At 40.9% G+C, this 23,895-nt stretch overlaps 1 protein-coding gene across 1 annotated transcript in view; it reads left to right on the top strand.

The window, feature by feature from the left end:
• The window catches only part of jhy (junctional cadherin complex regulator), a 29,527-nt gene extending 8,133 nt beyond the window's left edge, over window positions 1–21,394 (top strand). The window contains exons 3-7 of the mRNA XM_064979253.1: window positions 12,946–13,056; window positions 14,114–15,034; window positions 18,374–18,460; window positions 19,314–19,454; window positions 20,270–21,394. Of these exons, the coding sequence (XP_064835325.1) occupies window positions 12,946–13,056; window positions 14,114–15,034; window positions 18,374–18,460; window positions 19,314–19,454; window positions 20,270–20,485 (1,476 nt within the window). The 3' untranslated portion in view covers window positions 20,486–21,394. The remainder of the gene's footprint in view (window positions 1–12,945; window positions 13,057–14,113; window positions 15,035–18,373; window positions 18,461–19,313; window positions 19,455–20,269) is intronic.
• Window positions 21,395–23,895: the final 2,501 nt, after the last annotated feature.

Here is a 23,895-nt window from a genome sequence, read left to right as displayed (position 1 = left end):
TGTGTGAGAACCATGAAACTCCTAGGTTTTGTATTGAAGTCAATGTACCCAGAGGAGGACAGAAGTTATCTGTCCTCCGGCTACAGTTATGGTGTTACCCTACAGAGTGCTGCTGAGGCTACTGTAGATATTCATTGCAAAACAGTGTTTTTTAATCAATTATTTGGTGACATTAATATATTTATAGTTTTATCTAAAAAAATTATAATTTTTAATGGTATAAATGACATTAACTAAGGAGGATGACCTCCCCTTCTTCCTCTTATAAGCCTCCACTGATGTAGACATATAGGCCTAGGTGCTCTACAGGTTAGCATGTATTCATGACAAGGGGGGTTGAGGAGACAATAGACTGTGTCACCTTACATTGCAGAATAGAATATCTCAAAAACATTGGGATAAATAATCATAGGCTATATAGTGTTTTGGACAAATGTGAAAACATAAACCCACTAACCTCCACATAGAGGTTTATAATAAGAGATCATTCAATAAAGTAAAGTTTAGCTACTTAGTCGTTGGATAATTGTCCATTTGGTCCAGCTGGAATAAGGTCTTCAATTCCTTTTTGGAATACAGATTTTTTTACAAGACACCAGAGTTTTTGTGGGCAGCAAAAAATCCATGTGGTTGCGAAAGCAAACTAACTGCTCCAAATCAACAATAAGCTCCTCCATGTCTGTAAGAATTGTAGTCATGAATTCTAATTCTCTGCAGGGATGGATTGGGCCCCCGGCCCAGCTGCTGTTGCAGCCTCGGTTTCTAGAACAGAGGCTGCCGTCTGAAGTTCAATTTGCCTCAATTCTTCATCAGAATAGACTACTCTGGCTCAAATAAATAACACATCTAAAGCAAAGTTTGAAATGTGTTCTACCCGCTTGTGGCTTTGAGTCTCTAGTGACTCTTGTCAAGGAGTTCAATTAGGCTACTCTTCTTCCTCACTCGTGACTCTTTCTTCATCAGACATGTTCTTGGTTGTTTTTTTGAGAAGTCACATGCGCAGTTGTGAAGGCAGTCGGCGATATAAAACAATCACAAATATTTAAGGTGGAAAAGTACACATTTCCTGACTTAAAACCAATAGAACTTTTGACAAAAATAGCTAATTCGGCCGTATGCTTTCAATAAAACTGAAGTTGTCCACAGTTTGTGGATTTGCAAATCATGCATTCCAGGGCATAAAATTATAATTTTGGTCTACCATCCACTGTTGCAGGTAGATTTTAAAATCTACCAGCCAGTCAGAGACACCAACAAAACACACACAATGGATGAGCATATTTTGTAATGTAACAAAACAATACAATTATTACTAGTAAGAAGTAATGTGGTATATTGTTGAATGACATTTTTTGTGACCTGAGTCTTCTAACCAAAATATCACAGATGAGACAAACATTTCCACCTGCCCCTTTAAAGGAGTGAGGTTACCATGGTAAGGTAACCTGCGAGGTTGAGTCTAACTAGTAGAAGTGTCTTTTCTTCCCTAGCAGTTAAAATTCAAACATAGAAAAACAACCTAGCTTGTGAATCTAACAATGTAAATAGCCAAGAAACACAAGGACAAAGTCTCACTTCAGTAGACTTTCGTTTCAAGTAAATTAGACCAACTTTTATGCCTGTGCACAGTGCTTCTAAAAATTAACCTTTTACTGAGCTTCACATGAGCAAAGCCCCCAGCCAGGCAGTGTTGCAGTGCGAGGTGGAATAGGCTATGTAGGATTTGTAGTTCTTTGACCTTGTGCGATTCATTTACTAGCTATGAAACAAAACGTCAGAAATATTTTAATTTTAATTTTACTATAAATGTGATCATAAATGACCATTTTTATTCACAAATGCGAGGGAATGCTCGCACTGTGGAGCCCTGACCACCTGCCAACATGGCTGGTGAAATGGACATCTTAACCGCCAATGCCAAAATCTACCCTCAATTGGCTGGTGGTGGGTGTTAATTTTAGGCCCTGATGCATTCACTGACAACAGAGCAGAGTGAGGTCTGCATCCAGCAACTTCACAAGTCACATGACCCATTGTTGCAGCTTTCTCAGTTCTGCACCCCAGGGAGAGAGAGTGGGAGAGGGCAACCTACACTGAACTAGCTCCAATGTATGACATCACTTGGGAGTTTCTGAATTTGAGTAACTTCTCCTTTACCCTAATCTCTACTAAACCCACTACCTGAAGTGTGTGTTGTGTAAATCAACAGGGCATTTAATTGTTTGTTCTGTATTGTTAATTCAAACGGGCTGAGGGGGATTAAGCAACAAACCTTTACATGTCAAATTGATTGTTTTCCCTCAGGAAGGTGCAAAAAAGCACACATGACGAATGGAAGGAGAAAGAGTCTCCCATGCCTTTCATTTCAGAAGCTTCCATTTCCTCTTAAAGGTATCAGCAGAAAATGGTCTTGGCCTAAAAGGGAATTTGTTTTTGCACTAGCCATGACAATATACAAAAATAAACACCACTTACACAAGAATAGACAATTTATTACATTTCTTTAATCTAATAATCACACTGGTATAGTGAAGAACTAGTCCTATTCTACTCAAAGGCCTACAGAAATAAGCTATTTTACTGTTGAAAACTATATACAGTGCCTTCAGAAAGCATTCATAGCCCTTGACTTTTCCAAATGTTGTGTTACAGCCTGAATTTAAAATGGATTACATTTAGATTTGTTGGTCACTGGCCTACATACAATAGCCCATAATGTCAAAGTGGAATAATGTTTTTTGAAATGTTTACAAATGAACTAAAAATGAAAAGCTGAAATGTCTTTAGTCAAATAGTCTAAATAAGTTTAGGAGTAAAAATGTGCATAACAAGTCACATAATAAGTTGCTTGGACTCACTCTGTGTGCAATAATAGTGTTTTAACATGATTTTTGAATGACTATCTCATCTCTACCACACACATACAATTATCTGTAAGGTCCCTCAGTTGAGCATTGAATTTCAAACACAGAGTCAACCACAAAGAACAGGGAGATATTCCAATGCCTTGCAAAGAAGGGCACATAGTGGTAGATGAGTAAAGAAAAAAATGAGACACTGAATATCCCTTTGAGCATGGTGAAGATATTAATTACACTTTGGATTTTGGATGCTGCATCAATACACCCAGTTACTACAAAAATGCAGGCGTCCTTCCTAACTCAGTTGCCGTAGAGGAAGGAAACCACCCAGGGATTTCACCATGAGGCCAATGGTGACTTTAAAGTAGTTACAATTTAATGGTGGTGATAGGAGAAAACCGAGGATGGATCAACAACATTGTAGTTCCTCCACAATAATAACCTAATTGACCAAGAGAAAAGAAGGATGCTTGTACAGAATAAACATTTTCCAAAACTTGCATCCTTTTTGTAACAAGGCACTAAAGTAATACTGCAAAACATTTGTTATGTTAGGGGCAAATCCAATACAACACATTACAGAGTACAACTCTCCATATTTTCAAGCATAGTGGTGGCTGCATCATGTTATGGGTATGCTTGTAATCATTAAAGACTAGGGAGTAAAGATTTAAAAAAAAAAAGGAATGGAGCTAAGCACAGACAAAATCCTAGAGGAAAACTTGGTTCAGTCTGCTGTCCACCAGACACCAGAGAGATTATTTCACCTTTCAGCAGGACAATAACATACAACACAAGGCCAAATCTACACTAGAGTTGCTTATCAAGAAGACAGTGAATCTTCAGAGTGGCCGAGTTATAGTTGACTTAAATCTACTTGAAAATCTATGGCAAAACCTGAAAATGGTTGTCCAGCAATGATCAACAACCAATTTAACAGCGCTGTAACACAACAAAATGTGGAATAAGCCAAGTGGTATGAATACTTTCAGAAGACACTGTACATAAAGAGATTGTTTGCTAGAACACCCCACTGTAAACTACAGTATTATGTGCCATTCGGCACCTATTTGCTATTATACCAAACATAAATATAAACGCAGCATGTAAAGTGTTGGTCCCATGTTTCATGAGCTGAAATAAAAGATCCCAGAAGAAGAAAAAAAATATGCACAAAAACATATTTCTCTAAAATGTTGTGCACAAAATAGTTTACATCTCTGCTAGTGAGCATTTCTACTTTGCCAAGATAATCCATCCTTCTGACAGGTGTGGCATATCAAGAAGCATGATCCTTGCACAGGTGCACCTTGTGCTGTGGATAATAAAAGGCCACTCTAAAATGTGCAGTTTTGTCACAAAACACAATAAAACAGATGTTTCAAGTTTGAGGGAGCGTACAATTGCAGGAATGTCGACCAGAGCTGTTGCCAGAGAATTTAATGTACATTTTTCTACCATCAACATCATTTTGGAGAATTTGGCAGTATGTTTAATGTTTAATCGGCCTCACAATCGCAGACCACGTGTAACCATGCAGAGCCCAGGACCTCCACATCCGGCTTTTTCACCTGCAGGATCGTCTGAGACCAGCCACCCAGACAGTTGATGAAACTATGAACTGTAATTTAGTAAAATCATTGAAATTGTTGCATGCTGCACTTACATTTTTTTTTCAGTATAGATAATGATAATTTTAAAAGGTTAGGCTAATTCACACTCACAATGAGTTAGCCAAGGCTATGTCCTACAGACGGGTTGGTTGTTTAGCAACAAAACCGAGGCTTGCACAACTATGGGGCAAGAAAGACGGTTTGGCTTAGATTTATTGACAAGGTGTAAACTATATTTCGTCTCCAATGTTTATTGACAACATAAATACATTTTCACAATGAGCCCTTATTGTCTCTCAAATACATAGTTATAGTTGTTGGTTAGCTAGCTAGTGATTTTTAGCTATTGTAACGACCCTGGGTTTATAAGCGCGGATATAGACTCTGCCGCTGGAGCATGCTTTTGCTGATAGCGCGCTGGACTTCGGCCTTAGAAGGTCGAGGGTTCAAGACCTGCTCCCTGCTGTTTCATTACATTGGTGTCAGAAGTGATCGGACCTTGCATCCACGACAGTGCGTGGGCTTGGCCGATGAGCGCGGTCCTATAAGACGTTGAGTCGCAAACTAGCACGAGGACGCTCTCTTTGAAAGGAGGGAGTAGTGTAACAACCCTGGGTTTATAAGCGCGGATATCGACTCTGCCGCTTTAGTCTGCTTTTATGGCACAGTCAATAGCGCACTGGACTTCGGGCTAGAAGGTCGAGAGTTCGAGGCCTGCTCCCTGCTGTTTCATTACACTATATGACATGAAATCAGTAAAAACACCTCAAAAGAAGACATGGTGTCAATAACAAGATGAAACGAGCCACTTACGATTCCCCACATGGTAGTTTCTTGTCATTCTTGTTAGCAATCTCGCCATCCAGAATCACAACATGCTGACTTGTGCCCCATTGAAGCGTGCACATCGTTTTTGTGATGTTGTCAGCTAACCCATCTACACTACTCATGCAGTGAGTAGAAGGCCTTTTTACTGTGGAATTGTACATATGGGCTGGACATTTTTTAGTTGTTTTTTATTCTTGGGGTTAGGTGTACTGTATGTGGCTGTCTTGGTGTTTTATTTATTGAGTTGCTGGTATTTAATACATATGATGCTGCCTGTGATGTGTTTTGTAATGTCATAATACTGACTTTAAATTCTGCCCAGCGCCTCTGGAGAGAGGTGATTTACATGTGCTGGGTCAATATTCAGTCTTGTTAAGGTCCATACACTTCCTTTTTAAAAATCGTAATATTAAGGTGAGATTGGCATTTACGATGCAGACGAAGGCTTTGCATTGACCACTGATATTCCATTAGAAGTATTACAGAGTACTTGTATAGCACCTCATTGAAATAAATAAGGATATGTGAAATACCTTTTGTAGCTGGTTTTCAAATGCATAAAAAAATTACAGTGCTTTGCAGAAGTATTCATACTTCACATTTTATTGTGTTACAAAGTGGGATTAAAACTGATTTAATTTCAAAATACCGTAATGTCAAAGGGGAAGAAAAATAAGATACTTTTTTAGATTAATGCATATTAGATAACTAAAATATAGTCTTCGCATAAGTATTCAGCCCCTTTGTTCAGGCAAGCCTACATTAGTTCAGGAGTAAAACTTGGTCTAACAAATCACATAATAAATTACATGGACTTACTCTGTGTGAAATAATAGAGGTTGGCATGATTCCTCTGCCTCCCATACATACAATATCTGTAAGGTCCCTCAATCAAGTATTGAATTTCAAGCACAGATTCAACTAATCTTTATAAAAATGTTAGTATTTTTATGACCCTTTGACATTACAGTATTTTGAGTAGATTGTTGACCCAAAAAAATACAATTAAAACCATTTAATCCTACTTTGTAACGCAAAATGTGAAGAAATCCAAGGGATATGAAAACTTTTGCACGGCACTGTATATGAGAAAACAGACTTTAGTTGAGGCGACAACAGCAATTGGCTGTTGAAATAAAGGCTAGACAGTGTCTTAACATTACATGATCCAACACAGGTGCCTTAGTATTCACGCTCTTCTGATTTTTTTGGGGGGGGGGGGGGGGGGGGCAAAAGCCTTCTCTCAACGTATCAATTGTGTTCCTATATATTAAACATGTTGCCAGTCTAAATGGTCTGCTTCAAATGTATGTTATCTTTTGAATCCTCTCAATGGCAAATATGAGTCAGATTATAGGCTTCCTTTCCTTAATCATAATATTTTAACATACCTTCCTAGTTCCTCCTTATATCTTTTTAAATAAAAGAAAGTAATAGGCTACATTTTTCTATCGAACCAGACTGATGCCTGTCCATTTTTATCATCCAAGATATGAATATCTCATTTCTTTGTCGACTCACATGGAAACTACAGAATATGCAGCAGCGATCTCTTACCTAGTCTGGGAAATTAATTTGGCAGGAGCAATGCCGTTTTCATTTGCTATCCACTCTGAGAAGGAAAAGGGAGCCATGTCTGCCTATCTAGTGCCTATTATGAGTTGATCTGTACAGCAGTAGCTATTAAGAACATCAGAGAGGCATGGTTACCAATAGCCTTTTAGATATCCCCCTGCACCTGGCACAGGCGCATAATTGGCTGAGGACGGGAGCCAGCTCCCTCTGTGCTGGTGTACACTGTATGCTTACCCGTGTAGCTATATCACTAAACCCTTTTCCCCCGTCTACCATTTACTCATCTGAGCCCCTAGGCCTGTCACAATGTCTTGTATCATCCAGATTAGCATAGTCAAGAGCCGTTAGCATTGTGGCATGTAAACAGAGCCAGGCATTCTCCCTCCCCTAAACTGTCTGTTTTGACAGTCTCCTTTGACTTAGCGTGTTGTTTTCTCATTGCTACTACTACTAACCACACAACATATTTTACTCGACGGGTGACATTGTGGATAAAGATTCCAGTCACCAATTTGCATGCATTGTATGCTAAATTGAATTTTAATGCATTCGTTTGAGAATGATCAGGCTAGTTTGTGTTACCGCCTCCTTGATGCAATCCAGCACCATGAAATGAAGCAGTCCAACATTCTTAGAACATTTGTATAAGGTTTAGTTGTTGTATAATTTGTATAAGGATAACCTATTGGCGCAGATGGAGGCTCAATTTTCAAACAGCAGAACAAGTACAAGTCATTATATAATGATTACCAGGCCTACTCATTCTTTTCTGATATGATTTTTCTGCTGCATATTGTGCGTTTCCTTTTCTTTCTCCACAATGTCCTTCAAAAGAAGCCAATTCCCTAGACAAATCGCATCAGTTTCACCACCATCATTATCCAAGCCCAGCTAAACATGCTCTTTATGCTCTCTTTAAAAGGCCCCATTTGATTTTTGACAGACAAGACTGTCTGAAACCAACTTGCATAATTAGCAGTGTTATTAAAATGTACACAATCTTGTAATGCGGCAACCTTGTAGCCGGCGAGTGTCAGGAGCAACGATGGGCTCCAGCAGTGGTCCCCTTTGATAAAGACAGAAGTAGCAGCAGCAATCTTCAGCTATTGCACTCAGCCCGCTGAGTCCCTCGCCTGTCTCTCAGGCCCTCACTTCAAAGCCATGGGACATAATGTACAATCTCTTAATAGTTTTAGACCAAAGCTTCCCGGGGGCTCTCGGCCACTGTATAGCCTACCTCAGTGTAAACACCTAATCAAGATTGCCTGGGCCTGGCCACAATAGCAACCAAATAGCAATCCAAGATCCACGGCCCTTTGAAGTCTTCATTGCAAAAACTGATGTTTCCTGGGCAGCTCAAGGTAAAATGGCATGCCCAATTGCCTGGAATTTGTTGTGGCTCGTCTCGCCAAGAGGAGGTCAATTACGGGCCCCAATTTAGCAGAATAGATATTACACAGCTTACAATGCTCAAAATGCAATTTGGCTTAGATCATTTGGCTCCAATTGATTGGGATTTTTATAATGGGTGACAAAAGGCAGTGTCAGGGGGCACGGGCAGAGGTTGTGGTCCTGTCTTGCCATGGGAAAGCTGGGGATTGAGAAGTGGGTAGGTGGATACTGTCATTGGTGGAATCATTGACACCTGTTACTGATCTACACACAAAACAGCTGCTGCTCCACCAGTGTCGGGCTTGAGGACAGACAGGACAACACCTGGACCATTAGACAGCCTATTAAATTACTAGAGGGTCTATGTCATAAATCCTTAAAGTTCCAGGATGGTATGAAAATGGTAGCCATATTGGTCAGGGAGAAATCCAAACCAGTCTAATTGGAATTAATGGCAGTAGAGGCATCGTCTTGATTTTACTTATGCAGGAAAATAAAAGTAAGGCATGTGATATATCAGAAATTGTGTAATAGATTTATTGTCAACCTAAAATATTGCCATATAATTATAAATAGTTTGTACAGGTTTTTCACCAATTTTCTGTATAAATAGCATCTAAAATATGTGTAAATAGGCCATACATGTCTATATTTTTGTTTTCTTGGAAATATGTAAGTGCTCTTATATGATACAATATCAGTACTTGTTGCATTTACAACCTGTCTAAGTCCTATCATCAACTGATTTCAGACACTGTACCGCTGTGGAGTGACAGCATTATTTGAATGGAATGTTGGCATATTGGCAGTTAATTAGACAAATCTATGGAATCATTCCTCTAAAACTGGCTGGCTAGATGGCTAGCTAACAAACATACGGTGCAGATACATTCTTGAAATGCATTATTTACATTTGCATTACACAATAACTTATCACAGCACTGGCAAACCATGATTGACCAACTCCCTGAACAAAATTGCTAACCTTTATCCCATCATAAGAAGGTTCATGTCCATTCTAGTATACTAATTCCTAATTACAGTGGGGCAAAAAATATTTAGTCAGCCACCGATTGTGCAAGTTCTCCCACTTAAAAAGATGAGAGTGGCCTGTAATTTTCATCATAGGTACACTTCAACTATGACAGACAAAATGAGGAAAAAAAATCCAGAAAATCACATTTGTAGGATTTTTAATGAATTTATTTGCAAATTATGGTGGAAAATAAGTATTTGGTCAATAAACAAAAGTTTATTTCAATACTTTGTTATATACCATTTGTTGGCAATGACAGAGGTCAAACGTTTTCTGTAAGTCTTCACTGGCTAGGCCACTCCAGGACCTTGAAATGCTTCTTACGAAGCCACTCCTTCTTTGCCCGGGCGGTGTGTTTGGGATCATTGTCATGCTGAAAGACCCAGCCACGTTTTATCTTCAATGCCCTTGCTGATGGAAGGAGGTTTTCACTCAAAATTTCACGATACATGGCCCCATTCATTCTTTCCTTTACACCGATCAGTCGTCCTGGTCCCTTTGCAGAAAAACAGCCCCAAAGCATGATGTTTCCACCCCCATGCTTCACAGTAGGTATGGTGTTCTTTGGATGCAACTCAGCATTCTTTGTCCTCCAAAAATGACGAGTTGAGTTTTTACCAAAAAGTTCTATTTTGGTTTCATCTGACCATATGACATTCTCCCAATCTTCTTCTGGATCATCCAAATGCTCTCTAGCAAACTTTAGACGGGCCTGGACATGTACTGGCTTAAGCAGGGGGACACGTCTGGCACTGCAGGATTTGAGTACCTGTCGGTGTAGTGTGTTACTGTTTGTAGGCTTTGTTACTTTGGTCCCAGCTCTCTGCAGGTCATTCACTAGGTCCCCCCGTGTGGTTCTGGGATTTTTGCTCACCGTTCTTGTGATCATTTTGACCCCACAGGGTGAGATCTTGCGTGGAACCCCAGATCGAGGGAGATTGTCAGTGGTCTTGTATGTCTTCCATTTCCTAATAACTGCTCCCACAATTGATTTCTTCAAACCAAGCTGCTTACCTATTGCAGATTCAGTCTTCCCAGCCTGGTGCAGGTCTACAATTTTGTTTCTGGTGTCTTTTGAAAACTCTTTGGTCTTGGCCATAGTGGAGTTTGGAGTGTGACTGTTTGAGGTTGTGGACAGGTGTCTTTTATACTGATAACAAGTTCAAACAGGTGCCATTAATACAGGTAACGAGTGGAGGACAGTGGAGCCTCTTTAAGAAGAAGTTACAGATCTGTGAGAGCCAGAAATCTTGCTTGTTTGTAGGTGACCAAATACTTATTTTCCACCATAATTTGCAAATAAATGCATTAAAAATCCTACAATGTGATTTTCTGGATTTTGTCTAATTTTGTCTGTCATAGTTGAAGTGTACCTATGATGAAAATTACAGGCCTCTCTCATCTTTTTAAGTGGGAGAACTTGCACAATTGGTGGCTGAAATACTTTTTGTCCCACTGTATATGATCTGGACACTGTCAGGATCACCTTAAGTTCTATGTGCCAAATAATCAACACCCAACTTAGTTACAAAACCACCCCTCAAATGTCAGTATTTAAGCGGAACAGTTCTTCTGACATTTGACATTGAAATGGTAATGATACGATATAAGCCTAGTTTTCTCTAGTTTCACATTGAGAAGTTATGCTACTGCTCATAAAACCTATTTCAATTTTTTGGCAGCCATTTTTTTGCTGAATAGGCCATAACATCACATGAACCAAATCCCACAATGATAGTAATTCTAAAATGTCAGTCTTCTTACCAAAATAGTATATAATTCAGATACTTCTTTCATTAGCTTTGTACTACAACACCGGCTCTGCTTTTGCCACCGCTTAGCTATCATCTGTGTGCCTTCTTGCCCAGATAGGGAGGACACTACATTGGGTTATCAGCCCAGCTCCCCGTATACCTGGCCTTTCAGCAGATAGACAGAACAGTTTGACACCACACTTATTGATGGATATATTACAACTCCATCCACTCACTCTCTCTGACCTTCGCCTATTCACTCTCCCAGAATTAGTGGCATTTAACGAGGAACTCCTCAGCCTGTCAATACCATTGATCCTCTCAGATTTTCCTCAGGACGCAGAGTGAGGGACCCAAGTTAACTAAATGATTTTCATTACGACATTAGCTGAATACATTTCTCTCTCAAAAACGGTGCATTACAGTACAAAATGAAAGAGAATGGATGTGAGGGTTTGTGGAGCTTAGGCCAAAACGTGAGGGAATTGATTGTTAGGCAGGCTACTTGAAAAAAATATAGGTTACGCCTATGCTACAGATTTGACAGAGCAGAGTAGTTTTGGTGGATAGGGGAAACATCAGTACTATCTTTTTTTTTAAGCCTGCAGTTTAGTGTCCTCAAAAGGCCTCCTCTCAAAATAATATTTTTATTTTGACTGTTGTCATTATTTGGGGAAAATAAGATACAGTGCCTTTGGAAAGTATTCAGACTCCTTGACTTTTTCCACATTTTGTTACATTACAGCCTTATTCAAAAATGAATTTAAAAAAAATAAAAAAATCCTCAGCAATTTACACACAATACCCTATAATGACAAAGCGAAAACAGGTTTTTCGAAATGTTTGCAAATGTATTACAAAGAAAAGCATAAATATCTTACATTTTCAGACCCTTTGTAATGAGACTCGAATTGAGCTCAAGTGCGTCCTGTTTCCATTGATCATCCTTGAGATGTTTCTACAACTTGATTGGAGTCCACCTGTGATAAATTCAATTAATTGGACATGATTTGGAAAGGCACACACCTCTCTATAAAGTCAGGATCATGGCAAAGATGAACGGAGCAAAGTACATAGAGATCCTTGTTGAAAACCTGCTCCAGAGTGCTCAGGACCTCAGACTGGGGCAAAGGTTCACCTTCCAACAGGAGAACGACCCTAAGCACACAGCCAAGACAACGCAGGAGTGGCTTCGGGACAAGTCTTTGAATGTCCTTGAGTGGCCCAGTCAGAGCCCATACTTAAACCTGATCGAACATCTCTGGAGAAACCTGAAAATTGCTGTGCAGTAATGCTCCCCATCCAACCTGACAGTTTGAGAGGATCTGCTGAGAAGAATGGGAGAAACTCCCCAAATACAGGTGTGCCAAGCTTGTAGCGTCATACGCAAGAAGACTCAATGCTGTAATCGCTGCCAAAAGTGCTTCAACAAAGTACTGAGTAAAGGGTCTGAATACTTATGTAAATGTAATATTTCAGTTTTTTTATTTTAAATAAATTTGCAAAAAAAAACTGTTTTTGCTTTGTCATTATGGGGTATTGTGTGTAGATGTGTGGAAAAAACAATTGAATCAATTTTAGAATAACAAAACGTGGAAAAACTCAAGGGGTTTGAATACTTTTTTAAGGCACTATATATATTGGGCAGTTTTGAGTATTGTGCACCTGACTGGACTGTCATTGTTTAACTCAGTTAATTGTGCTGTGAAATATTTACCTCCAATTTGCTTTCCTCTTATGCAAACGATGTAGGCTTTCATACTAGTGTTAGACAGCAAACTCAGCTTTTAGCAACATTTTCCTGAAGTCTTTCAATCTGTTCCATGAGCAACTCATTCATTTTGAATGACACGTTTTTCTCCACTCTCCTCTTTTTCTGTCCAAAGGTTTGCGATACTACAGAGGAGATTACCATTGGTGGGAACCAGGAGGAGGAAAGCCACGGGGACAATTCAGACCCGGAGCTGAGGTGGCTCCAGAAAACCCAGCAACTCAAGGTGGGACCCTCTCCACTCCTTTTTATGTTATGATCTCATTCACTTTCTCCTGTGTGTTTTTGCCCAATTGCCTTATAACGCATAACTGCTTGCGAGGGGCTTTCTGCTCAAGATGAAAATGCCTGCACATTGGGTTCACTACTGTCACCTGGAATTTTAATTTTACCCCCTGCAACGGACCCAATCTATGTCTGATAGAGTTGTCGAGGCATAATAGGGCCTTCGCCCAAAAACTGTCCTGAAACTGAAGCCTCTACAGACAGGAAAAAGTGAGGGCAATGGAGAAACATCATTATTTTGAGCACTTGAGCGGTCACCCTAATGTTGCCTTGGTAGAGGAGAGGTGTGTAAATATTTTCCCATTAGAATGAGGGTAAGTTGGTGTTTGCTAAATCAGAGGCAATAGATTCTGAGGCACATTGCCTCGGAGCCCGGCAAAATAATTTGGGAGGGCCATGCTATGAGAATCTCCAACATAACATGAAAGGCCCTCTCCGGCCATGACAATAGCCACAAAGCATCAGTTACATAAGGAAAGAAGGGTATTTCTTCCACATTGTGGGTAAAATCTTCCAGCCATCGTCCCACTGATATGTTGAGTTAAGGAACACATCACACTTAGGTTGTTCACAAATTTAGAATTGTATGTTTTATAATAAACATTTTAAGTTTATTTGTTTGGTGTTTCTCAATCATGGGAAGTACGTTCTGATGTCTTTTTCCAAAGCGTATTTCATATGATATCTTGTCAATGAAAGAATATTTCCAGTACATTGGCATCCTCCTGCTCTTAAATATTTGGTTATTACCCTATTTTCCTTTGGGTCCTTGTTAGATGTATTACATGTGACTCATCAATCAAGTGTTAGTATATTTTAACCAATGCAGGAAGTCCTGATTTTCACAACTTGTTTGACCTCCTTACCTACATCATTGATATTGAACTTGTATCTTTTGTTTTCCTTATTGTCAGTGTTGAGTTGATCATATTGCTGTTAGCCTGTTGGTTGCTGTTATTCTAAATGTGAGTTCTGTTATTTCCAACCCCTACTCACAGGTAACTCAGATCTCCAAAGAAAAGCAAGCTCAGCAGAGAGTGAATCCCAAACCCCCCAGTGAGAAGAGACTCCTGGCTCAGGGGGTCAAAGCCAGGCCAAGAGACTGCTACCTGAGCCCCCCCACCAACACCACCAGACCTGCAGCCAGGACCCAGGCTCACTCCCACCCCCACCACCAACCCCAGCATTCACCCCACCTCCAGACACTCAGTGACACAGATACCCAGTCTAGCATACTGGACACCCAGCCACACCAGCCCCAACGCATCCCCTTAACACAGTCCCCCACTGTCCACCTCAACATCAACACCTTGTCCAAGTTCCTCGCTTTTATGCACTGCAATCACCAGGACGCCGTTCTCACCATACCCAAGCCCTGTAGTGGCCCCAGCCCCCAAAGGAAGCCACAGTCTATAGACGGATACAGCCCTAACGCCAATGTACCGCTTAGGAACACCATCCTGGTAAACCCTTACTCCCACCCAGGCCCTCACCCCTGTCCCCAAGACCACGGTTCATTACAGCTGGCTTTGGTTCCACAGGCTGATGTGTCTCCACTGAGTCCAGGTCGGGGCTCTCGCAGCAGTCAGGGCTTTCCAGGGATGCCCCCTCTCTGCCAGGGCAGCAGAGAACCACCGCATCTCTGGCACCAGGAGAACGCCCCATTGCAGCGTGAAAACCACATTGTCCTGCAGTATGATGATGAGGATAGTCACAGGTCTACTTACACTGCCGAGACAAAGTACTCCTCCGGCTCCTACACAGTGCTGCCCCCTATAGGTAAAAGAACGACGGGAGACACTGAGCTAGGCCATGACAGAGCTGCACAGAGATTCACCTCCATGCAGAGAAGTAGCTCTGAGGCCTACCTGGCACAGATGAGGAGAGAGAAACAACTGAAAGAGAGAGTAATTTACAAGGTGTGTGTGTGTGCACCTGTGTGTGTGCACCTGTGTGTGTTAACTTTCGCACACTATGTGTGTGTGAGATGATGAGGTAAAACAACCATTTTGAGACTTGTAAGAGAATAAGGTGAATAAAAGAGAGAGGGAGGCTAGGGGTGGCTAAAGACAACCATTTACATGCAATGACGGCCTCTTTCGTTGGCCATCTTGAGCCCTGCAGGTGTGTCCCATTGAGGATCAGAGAAAGTCAGCCCTGCTCCAATAAGGTAGTGTAGCACAGACTAGAGACATCCACATACAGTAGTAGACATTCGCTTTCTAAGACAAAACACTCAGTTAATGTTATAACGTAGTCTACTATTTTTATTTAGTAGGTAACTTAAATAGATATTCTACTGATTATTTTTAAGGTACCAATTAATCGGAGAAAATTACTTTTATCACGTGATTACTGTTACAGGCTTTGGCTTTTCCATTTATGTTTTGAAGTTGGACTTTAGTGGAAAGGTGGGAAGGTGTTGCACCTGTGCTGGCCCTGGTGCTATTTAGGAGTGGCTGGCCCAGTTCTCCAGTTTTCTTGATAGATGCGGAGGGTTAACATCATTAAATGGATTTCCCAATTTTGATTTCTAGACAAACAATTCTTTATCTGATTTCCCTGATTTCGTTTTATGCCATCTTTTTGGTTTGCTTCCTGTCTTTACGTTTGGTGTAGGTTTTTCTTTTGTTTGCCTCTTTTTGGGCAAATTTAGTGGGCCCCATGGTGGGTGTCTTTTAAGTTCCAGTTGTTGCTAGTGAACTTTCAGTAGACATCTCCATGAGTGTCTTTCAGAACCCTTCAATTTGTTTGTTGGTCAGTGACTCTGTTAGTTCCACCTTCTGTTTGAGAGACATTTTTGCAGTGGAACTTAATGGGATTTTGTTTCCCATGAGTATGGTAGTCGCTCTAGTCACCTCTCTGAAGCTCTGCTGTGCCCAAATATTTGAGTGTTCAAAATACACCTCAGTGGTAGCGTTTCTGTCACTGACATCCACCTAGAGGGGTTATACGATTGGTGGAATCATTTTTGAAAGATGCATAAAATCACAGGCTAATAAAAAAAGCCATGGACTTGATCCCTGCTGTTACATGTGCTATGTCTAAGAAAGTCACCGGGGGCAAATCTAGTGTGGAGGAGGATGTCAGCAATCCTACCATGGTTGATTTGTCCGAGACGTTTATGGGTGATCCTGATTTAGCTAAACCTCTTGAGTTGACCTCTCCTTTGAAAACCCCAAAGGTAAGTGAGTTTGTAGGATCACTGAAGGAAGAGAGGTTTATCTAGGAAGCAGCAGATTGCAGAACAGATTAAAGATGTTTCCCTCTCTCTTATTTTTGCTGAGATACATCCAATGGAGGAGTTTGATTAAGTTTATGTGGGTTGCTTTGACAGAGATGGTGTTTTAATGAGGAAATGGCGTTCTTGCGCCACTTCAGGCAAAACGATTGGCCTAGTGTATCTTAAATTGTCGTTCCACTTACGCTTCAACAAGAGATACTGAGGCTGGCTCACGATGGTAGTATGGCAAGCCATCTGGCTTACTGTAAATCCTGTCGTGTTTGCCAGGAGATGGGTAAACCGAACCATGCTGTACCGGTTGCACCTTTGCTGCCTCTTCCTGCTTTTGACAAACCTTTCGACAGGATTCTGGTACTCTGTGTTGGTCCTTTGCCCAAAGCCAAGAGTGGTAACCAGTTTCTCTTAACCATAATGTGTGCTGACACTCATTTCCTTGAGGCCATTCCATTGAGGAAAATCACAGTTCCCAGTATTGTTAAGGACCTGGCGAAAATTTTTCAATGTATGGACTTCCGCAGTGCAGTCGGACCAAGGTTCAAATTTCATGTCAAAGGTGTTCCAACAAATGCTACAACAGTTGGGTGTAACCCATTGCCCCTCTAGTACCCACCACCCAGAGTCTCAAGGTGCTCTTGAGAGATTTCATCAGACCTTTGAGTCTATGTTGAGAGCTTCCTGCTTTGAGTTTGAGGAAGACTGGGATGAAGGGGTCCCTCTTGTGCTGTTTGGATATCATGTCAGAGGTCCTTTGAGTTTGCTGAGAGAGAGGTTGTTGCAGGGCGACACGTTAAAAACAAAAACAAATCTGTTGGAGCACGTTAGCGCTTTTTGATACAGATTGCATCTCGTCTGTGAGTTTGCCAGTGAGAATCTGGAGAGGGTACAAACAAAAATAAAAATTTGGTACAATCGGAATGCCCAAAACTGCACTTTCGATGTGGGTGACCAAGTTCTGGTTTTGTTGCCCGTTCTGGGGTCACCGTTGCAGGCTCGCTTTTCAGGCCCTTTCCCCATAGTGATTTTTTTTTAACAACATGCCTACCGAGTGAACCCTTAAAAGAGAGAGAAGCAGTGAGGCGGTAACTTTCGAGAGGAAAGTTACTACGGCTATTGCAGGCGTTTCCCCTGGAAACCAGACATGTCCGTGGGAAGGACAACTTGGTTGCTGATTGTCTCTCAAGGGTGGGCGGTCAGTGAGTTTTGTGTTTTGCCTTTAGCCAATGTGTTGCCCTGGCTCACAATTTATTTTGAGTTTTGTTTTGGTTGCGCTCATTCCAAGGGGACGAAATACCCAAAATACCAAATACTCTGCCCCTTTTCTCTCTCTGTATCCCCACTAGCCTCTCCACTGCCTCTTTCCTTTCCCTGTATCCCCACTAGCCTCTCCCCTGCCCCTTTCCTTTCCCTGTCTGTATCCCCACTGGCCTTTCCCCTGCCCCTTTCCTCTTCCTATATCCCCACTTTGCCATGTTCGCCATCATGTCTGACAAGATTACAGGGTAGATTTGTAAACACCCCAATGTGGAGGGTATCCAAAAATGTGAAAGCAGATGGGAGGGGGTTGAAAAGAAAGAAAAAAACTCAACAGGAAGCCATCTCCATGACCAATGGCTAATTCCAAAGTGGCCTAAGCCCCTAAAAGGAGCCAGTACGATCTGGAATGATTAGTCCCCTATTGTCCGGGGCAGTTTGTGGATTGCTGCTCGAGTGCACCTCAGAAATACATTGCGGATTAAGGTGCTTCCTCGTCTCTCTGCCTTGAAGAGAGAATCTCTCTGTCAACCTGTCCCTGGGACTCCACTCCCCAGGGTGCAATACAAACACCCCTTAATACCAAAAGACCCAAACATACAGGCACTTATCAGCAACCTGTTTAAAGGCAAAAGAGATATTTCTGTACTTAGGTAGGCATCATTTCCATATAAAGTTTAATGTGTGTGTATGTCATTCCATGCCTTAATAATAAGTATTATCTAATAATATGTAGCGTGTTTGTGTGTGTGTATTGTCCTAGGCCTACACCCTGAAGGACTATAAGCAGCTGAAGCAGGACGTTTATCTTGGAGGCCTTGGGCCTGATTACACCACCATAGAAATTACAGTAAGTGCCTCTGCCTACCTTAAAACCAATTGTCATACCAAATAATAATATGTTCCTATGGCTTCCAGCAATTCTGTACCCTATGCTTTACTTTATTTAACTAGGCAAGTCAGTTAATAACATTATTTACAATGACCCAACATGGATGACGCTGGGCCAATTGTGCACCACCCTATGGGACTCCCAATCACGGCCTGGATTCGAACCAGGGACTGTAATGACACCTCTTGTACTGAAATGCAGTGTCTTAGACCGCTGCGTCACTCGGGAGACTTTTTTATTCAACAATCTTAAATCTTAACTTTTTTAAAGTGTTTGTTTAAAAAAAATGAATGTAGGTCTCAAACAGACAACGGTAATGATTAGATGCTTCATAAATCCATTTACCCGCTTCATTTTATTCAGCTGATGATCTTCAATGGCCTCTTTGTGCTTCCATTATATCCCGCCCCTCTGTCCCTGTTTCTCATTAAAGACTTGTCTCGTTCTGAACAGATTCAATTGGAATCACAAAGCAAATGAGAGTAGCCCTGGAAGGTTGAATGGTATTTGGGGTCTGATGTATCTTTTGTTAATCCCTGAGAGTAAAAAGTGAGCATGTATGGCCAATTTGCACTAGATTGAGGCCGTCTCTGTCTCTAGGGTCGGCCCTATTAGTGAATGATATGTGTAAATGTTGATAGGCCTTCTGAATGGTTTGTTGTATTTGATTTTGTCGGGCGGTGTGGAGAGGCTCCGCCGAGGTATACACAAAGAGAATAGGGCCTTAAGGGAGAAATGGCTCAGTTAATTAAACCCACTCTTTTGTAATCTCCCTCTCTTTCTTTCTCTGTTCATTCACAACGTGGCTCAGGCCGAGAAAATGAGACGACAGAAGCTGTATTCAAATGTGATCCGCGAGCAGAACAAGAAGATAAGTAGGATTCCCTTTCTGCCAGCCGCCAGGAACGCAGTGGGCAGCAACAACAAGGACAACATGGTTCCTAGGAGGAAGGTAACAGAGAAAGAGACTCAGAGAGAATCAGAAACAGAAAGAGAATCAGAGAGAAAATCAGAGGGAGAGAGAGGGGGAGGGAGATTCAGAGGTGGAAAGACGGAGACAGGGAGAGAAAGAAGGAAAGAGAGAGAAAAGAGCGAGAGAGAGTACATCGCTTCAAGTGCATCCATCTCCCCCCGGTTTCCTCAGTCAATTTGTCCATCATCATTATCTGTCTGCTCCATCACTCAATGTGGTATCTTTGTCTCTCAGATAATAGAAGACAATTCGAAACAATGTATGAGCTTACTGCATCCTCTGGGAAACAATAGGCTCATTTAGGAAAATTGTCTGTATTGCACTTCCAGTCGCCATTTTGTTATTTACAGATAACAAATGAATCCACATGCACTGAATTGTCACTTGATTGCAAGACAGAGATCAATTAAAGACACATCAACATTCTGTCACAAAGTTGTATCCCCAAGTTCAATCGGCCATTTAAAAACATCGTTTTTTCCCCCAGTTCTTGCAGTTGTACCTGCCCCTCTGTCTCCAAACTATATTTCTGTAAAACTTGACTTAAAGCCTAATGCTTTATTACTTGTTTATTACTTGTAAGCATGAGTCTTTGTCATCTTATATGTTTATAGCAAGTGTTTTATTGACTCAAGGTGGCAGTGATTTAGTTAGGAGGGATGATATGGGAAATTATAAGAGCATCATTCATGTTCATAGAAAGTCTTACAATGCATTATAACGGTATTAAATTAATCTCATTATACCTGTCAGTGTTAAATCAATTTTTACCTTTTATTTCCATTGGATTTAAGGCCCTGGAGTACGCCAGGAGCATCCTGAGGCCCAAGGTATTGCCCCAGGCCCAGCAGCCCAAGACCAGAGAGCCAGAGAGAGCCCAGGGGGCCCTTAGGGGCAATACTCGCCTCCAGGAGGGCCTCGACCTATCCCAGCTGGCCACAGTGGAGGCCCTGAGGAAAAGGCACGAGCAGGAGAAACAGACTGTGGCCAATGTGGTGCATGCCATCTGACACAGCACCGGCCCATTCACTTTACAGCACACTGGAGTCACCCAACTGGAGTCACCCTTAAAGATGACATGGTCATTCGACTTTTGAAGAAACTCAGCATATGGACTATATAGACAATATGGAGGAATAAGTAGGGGATTAGTGCAGCAATCATTCATTAATGCTTGTGTCTATAACTGCAGTTTGAGGTGTTACAGTGTAGCCTGTCTGTTTGATGACATAAGCATTTACTGTATGAAAGTTTTTTTACAACTAGTGATGCTGTTAAACATAGCTTACGTGTTTCTTCATATGATTTGATGCACTTAAACCATAGGTAAACATGGTACTTATTCAGTACCATACCGTAACTTACACTATAGGCAAACATAGTACTGTAATCCCAAACCAAGTGGATTTTTTTAGCTTGCAGTTGATAATAAGGTAATATATTGATGTTTGAATAATATGCAAATAGTTTGTACACATTTCAGATAAATCATGCTCTGGCTATTGATGAATCCTCAAGTACTTGAATATCTCTCTGCTAATATTCTTAACCTTACAATTGCTCATGAGTCATGACCTGAGTGAACATGACCTGAAAATGTCTAATACAGTACAGCTGCTCAAGTCAATTCAGACATAACACATATGGTTTGTTGTTGTAGTACAATATTACACATATTAGTACAATACCACACATAATAGTGCAATATTACAATCTGAGAGAACATGTACACCTAAAGCTTTGTGTAGGTTGTTTGATGAAAAGAAGTAGGCAACTGAGTAAAAATACTGTGGGTAGACCATTGGTAAATTTTTTGGGAAACTACAGTGTACTCCACCTGTTTTTCTCTGTTGTTTTGATTGCACTTGACATTGAAACATCCTCTGTAAATTCAACAATACGTCATTAAATCAAAAAGCTTCCGGTACTCTGCTATATTGTCTCATTTTTGGGGGGTACGAGTTGGTAATTCACTCTTTGGCATTTTATCCACATTTCCAATTTGTACCCTTTCACCCTCTCACGCACCTGGTTTCTGATGTTAATCTGAAATAATCTGCTCTTTTTGTTCCATGCCTGATTAGTTTCTCCCTGTATCCCCCAGTCTCTACTTCACAGATACAAATGGGTCAAACAAAGATGACCCTTTGAAGGCCACCTGATTAGGGTCTGTAAACTAGTTCTCTAGTTTAAAGTGATATTTCCCCCCCAATAAAACAAAATCTCAAGCGCCCCCATTTATTTAATAGAACCGTCAGATCATTATCAAAGAGCTATTTACTCCTATGTAATATTTTAATTAGATTATAGTCTCCATTTAACCCATCATGGCATCTTTGATGCACTGTGTTTTTAGTGTTAAAGCCTCAGATGTGTGGGGGTAATAATAACTACCGGACCTAATGAGAAACACTGCCTATCCAGACCAACTCTCTTTGCATCTTTCCCCCCACCCCTCTTTTTCCATAGAAATCTAGTTAATTGAAGGAGTCTCACCACCACACATGAAGGGGGCTAAATTAGCATCCCTTTCTGCCGATTGGAATAACCGGGGCAGACGTGCATGCTTTGATGTGAGTAGGCGGCAGGCCCCTGAAAATGAGCTGATGGCCCCACTATTAGGTCCAAATGCAGATGCATCCATGTGTTGCAAAACGCTTAATCTTTTAATTGATCACCTTCCACACGGCCTATTCTCTTCAACGCTTTTTATTTTCTCAGTCAATCCGCATTATCTTTTGAAAATGACATGAATTGCTTTTCAAAGGGTGGGAGAGTGCTGCATATCCTGTTTGGATGTGCCTGTTAATTTAAACCTTCCAAATGAATAGAGAGCTGCCTTGTGGTGCACATTTAAATGACTCAATAAGTTCAACAATAGCTGGTATTGATGATTTTGGCCTGTGCGTGTGTGTGTGCATGCGTACGGTGTGTGCATGTGGTTGTGAGTGCATACGTGCATGCTTTTAAAGGGCATTCCAGGTGAAGTGGCCCACATGGAAAGTGCCAGGTCGCCTAGAGGTTAGAGAGGTGGGCTAGGAACCGGAGGGTTGCCGGATCGAATCCCAATTCTGATAAGAAAATCTGGTGCCAGCTCCTGCCATTGTACCCTTGAGTAAGGCACTTAACACGTAATATGCTCCAGGGGCGCACCATGGCAGACCCTGGCTTCCAACTCCTTGGTGTGTGTGTGTGTGTTTCCAACCCTTTGGTGTGTGGGTGTTTGTTTCTCTGGGTGTTGAGTTAAAAGCAAATAGTGAATACTCATTATCTGAAAGGAAAATTAATAAGAAAGTATTTTTCTACTAGAGATAATACTTAAATAAAAATCTGCCCTTGTTTTTGCACTCATTGCCATTGCAGAAGAAATTAGCATACTTGCTCACCTATAAGCGTAAAGGGTAGTGCTGCTTCCAGCTCTCAGGTCTCACATCAGAATTAGACATTCATCCATGTTTCTTAAATGTCAAATGTGTGTGTCTGCATGCTACTGATGAGTATTATCTAATGTGAGTATATTTTAAAAATGTTTACTAACTTATTTTGGTCATATTCAGACTAAATTAAAAATGGGTGTGTTATGGAGTTACCAAGTCATGGACACTGTTTTCAATGTTGTAATTTAAACCCCCAACATTTACTGTTGTGTTTAAATTAAAGCATGCTATTATTACTAACATATCCATGTATCATTCATTATACAATGAAGGGCTCTCAATTCCCTTTGCTGTTATTTGTCCAAATCGTTTTCTGTTAGTGTCTCTGCTGATTGGCCAATCAATTAAGTGATGGTTGATTGACACAGGTGGAGAATATTTAAATAATCATAATATTCAATGCATATTGTTTTCAGGTGTGGCAATTGTGTTTCAAGAGGTGACTGAATTTCTAGGCTATACTGAATTACTTTATTTTATCCTGCATTCTTTCCATACTTCCAGAACATTTTTTTCTGTTTTACAACATTCGTTACATTTTTTAATTCTTGAGTGTCAAATTTAGTTTGGTTGGAGCTGGTAGCCTATTTTACTACGCAAACGATTCATTCCTTTTGGCAACAACATTCGAGTAATATTCTGCCACGGAGAGGCAAAGACCAACGATGGGTTGGTTTACTTTTAATGTCAACAACATTATGAACACATTAGACTTAAATATCTGTTCAAATATCCCCATTTAGCTTAGCATGGAACGCAATTTGTGAGGGGTCCATGTTGTTTTGAGTCGACTGCTTGAGTCAGTGGTGCACGTGTTCTCTTTCTGCTAAGACATTTGGTGATCCAATGGCAGAATAACTGAAGTTGAATAAAAGTCATGAGAATGTTTATGAATAGCTTCCTCCAAGTTACATGTAACAACTATTTGTTCTAGTGTGGGGAAGTCTTTCTTGTATTCCTCACTCAACGTGGTCCCACCTACC

Source organism: Oncorhynchus masou, chromosome 12, assembly GCF_036934945.1.
Source record: "Oncorhynchus masou masou isolate Uvic2021 chromosome 12, UVic_Omas_1.1, whole genome shotgun sequence".
In the NCBI taxonomy this organism is placed as follows: Eukaryota; Metazoa; Chordata; class Actinopteri; order Salmoniformes; family Salmonidae; genus Oncorhynchus; species Oncorhynchus masou.
The sequence above is the reverse complement of the archived record's forward strand: the minus strand, read 5'-3'. Positions and strand labels throughout refer to the sequence as shown.